Source organism: Monodelphis domestica, chromosome 4 (assembly GCF_027887165.1).
Source record: "Monodelphis domestica isolate mMonDom1 chromosome 4, mMonDom1.pri, whole genome shotgun sequence".
Classification (NCBI taxonomy): domain Eukaryota; kingdom Metazoa; phylum Chordata; class Mammalia; order Didelphimorphia; family Didelphidae; genus Monodelphis; species Monodelphis domestica.
In genome coordinates, this window is record NC_077230.1 from 358762722 (window position 1) to 358765372 (window position 2651).

The following is a 2651-nucleotide window of genomic DNA, read 5'->3' on the forward strand; positions in this document are numbered from 1 at the left end:
ATTTCTGCTCTAAAATTAGTCCATGATTTTAGTTGTTCTTTCTATGACTTGTATGGCTTGTACTATTGATATTATTATCAATCCTGTTATTCTCACATTGACCACTCAGAAAATTTAAACATGCCTTCCAATGACAAAAATAAGAAATTGACATAATCAAATGATTCTGATGCCATTTCATAATTGATTCTATTCTATATGATTCCCAATGTGTTATAAAATTTTCCAAGTCATGTTTCTTTGACACTGAATTTAGCTCAGAAATTCAACTATCTTGAAACTGATTGTTCAGAAATCCAGTTCTACCATCCATCACCAAATGCCGTAAACTCTTCTTTCACCTTCCTTGGGAGTGGGATGGAAGAAAATTATAAGCATTGTGGTAATTCTATCATTGGTTATGCTGTTTCCCTACTTGTGCTTATATTGTTATTTTGCATTATATTTCCATTGTAACTCATTGTTGAGCATCTCTATCCCTCCAGGGTAGCAAAGCTACTCCTATAACACTCAGGGAAACCTTTTGAAGACACTATAGGAAAGTCTATATGACTAGTTCATAAGGTGTGGATTATAAGATAAGAATAACAACCTGAGAACATGACCTATTGCTTTATCTTTATTATAAAGAGTAAAAGAGCCTCCATTAAAAAACCTAGTTATAACTTCCCATAGATCCATGGACCATAGATTAAGGCACCAAGTATTTTTTTATTTTTTTCTATATGAAATCTAGCATGACCTTATATGGCATGGAGAGCTACCACTGTTCCACTGGCACCCGGGATGAGTGGCCTCATGAGTAAGTCATCCCACAAAGAAAATGCATGTACAAACATGCTGTTGTAGACTAAAGCTATTTCTTCAGGATCTCAGTATCCTCTCAGAGGTGAAAGCAGAATGATCCACATCTTTAAATCATTAATACATCTGTAATCACCAGTGAAGATATTCTCAATATGTAGCTGACATAGTGGATAGGATGTTGGACTTGGCGTTAATAAGACCATAGCTCAAATTTTGCCCCAAATTCTTACTAGCTGAGTGGCCTGTAACATGTCATTTAAACTCTAATCAGCTTCACTTTCCTCTTCTGTGAAAAACAATAATAATAGAACTTTACCTCCCAGGATTGCTGTGAAGATCAAATGAGGTAAGATTTTTAAAGTACTTTGGAAACTTCAAAATGTCGTATAAATGCTCCTGGTAATAATAGTTATTATTTGGTTAGGTAGAAATGAAAGACACATGGTAATTTTATATGGCATTAAGACTAATTACTCTTCCTATGGAACATACTTAATCTCTTGTGTTTCTTTCCAGATCATTCTACTTTGGATTGTTATATATGTTTCCCAAACATCATCACAATGTTTGCTATTGATGTAGCATTTAGGATTATCTTCATTATTCAGACTGGAGTTGGGGGCCTTGGAAACTCTCTCCTCCTGGGTCATTATATCTTTATTTATCTTAGTGAACACAAGCTGAAGCCTATAGATTTGCTCATCAGTCACTTAGCCTTTGTCAATACTGCAGTGCTCTTCTTCAAAGGGATTCCCCAAACAATGGCTGCTTTTGGGGTCAGCAATTTCCTGGATGATACTGGATGTAAACTTGTCATTTACCTTCACAGAGTGGCCAGAAGTCTTTCTCTATTTACCACCTCCTTCCTGAGTGGCTTCCAGGCCATCACCATCAATTCTAGGAGCGCCACATGTGTAAATTTCAAAGCTAGAATGCCAAAGTTCATTGTCCCCTCCTGTTTCCTGTACTGGGCATTCAGTCTACTAACCCATGGCAATATCCTTCTTTATATTAGAGGTCCGAGGGATTCTAGAAATTCCACCAAGAGAAATGCATATATTTATTGTTCTTCATTTTATACTTCCGGTAATATATCAGTATTTGCAGTCACAACTTCCTTTCTTGACCTGGTACATGTGGGAATCATGGTCTGGACCAGTGGCTTCATGGTGCTTATCTTGTACAGACACCACCAGCAAACCCATTATATTCATCAGAACAATTTCACACCTCGAGGTGCTCCTGAGACCAGAGCTATCCACACCATACTTCTGTTGGTCACTATATTTGTCTCCTTTTACATAGTGAACTCTGTCATGGCAGGGTATATGAGCCTTTTTAAGCCAAGTCCCTGGTTTGTGCATACCTCTGCCTTCCTGGCTGCTTGTTACCCAGCTTTCAGCCCCTTTGTCTTGATCATGAGAGATTCCCACATTTTCAGGTCCTGTGTAGCTTTCTGGCAGAGAATAAAAGCTCCTTTCTTAATACTAGCTATGTGATAAAATGGTCCATCTCAAGAACTGCCTATGCAGGATTTGTTGTAAGGAAGGGGGTCTCTGGGAGATTATTAATCTATGGTACAACAATATTATTAACTCAAAGGTTTAACCTCACTTTTCCAAATAAAAGGACAAGTGAAGTTCCATTGGTGAGGAATTCTTGGGTTCGATTGTATTCAGAGTACTTAAAGTTACCTTAAAATCCATGATATTATGTGACTCAGATCTCATCATTCCCCATCATGCACATGTATAATCTGTATTGTATTACTTGCTGTCTTGGAGAGGATGGAGGAGAGGAAAGGAGGGAGAGAACACGGATCATAAAAAGTCTAAAAATGATTA

The 2651-nt window shown here is 37.5% G+C and overlaps 1 protein-coding gene across 1 annotated transcript; it reads left to right on the top strand.

The window, feature by feature from the left end:
- The first annotated feature begins 1370 nt into the window (after window positions 1-1370).
- On the top strand, window positions 1371-2306 carry monDomV1R1252 (vomeronasal 1 receptor monDomV1R1252). Its single transcript, NM_001166830.1, is given in 1 exon segment — window positions 1371-2306. A coding segment is annotated over 1 exon segment (936 nt).
- The last annotated feature ends 345 nt before the right edge of the window (window positions 2307-2651 follow it).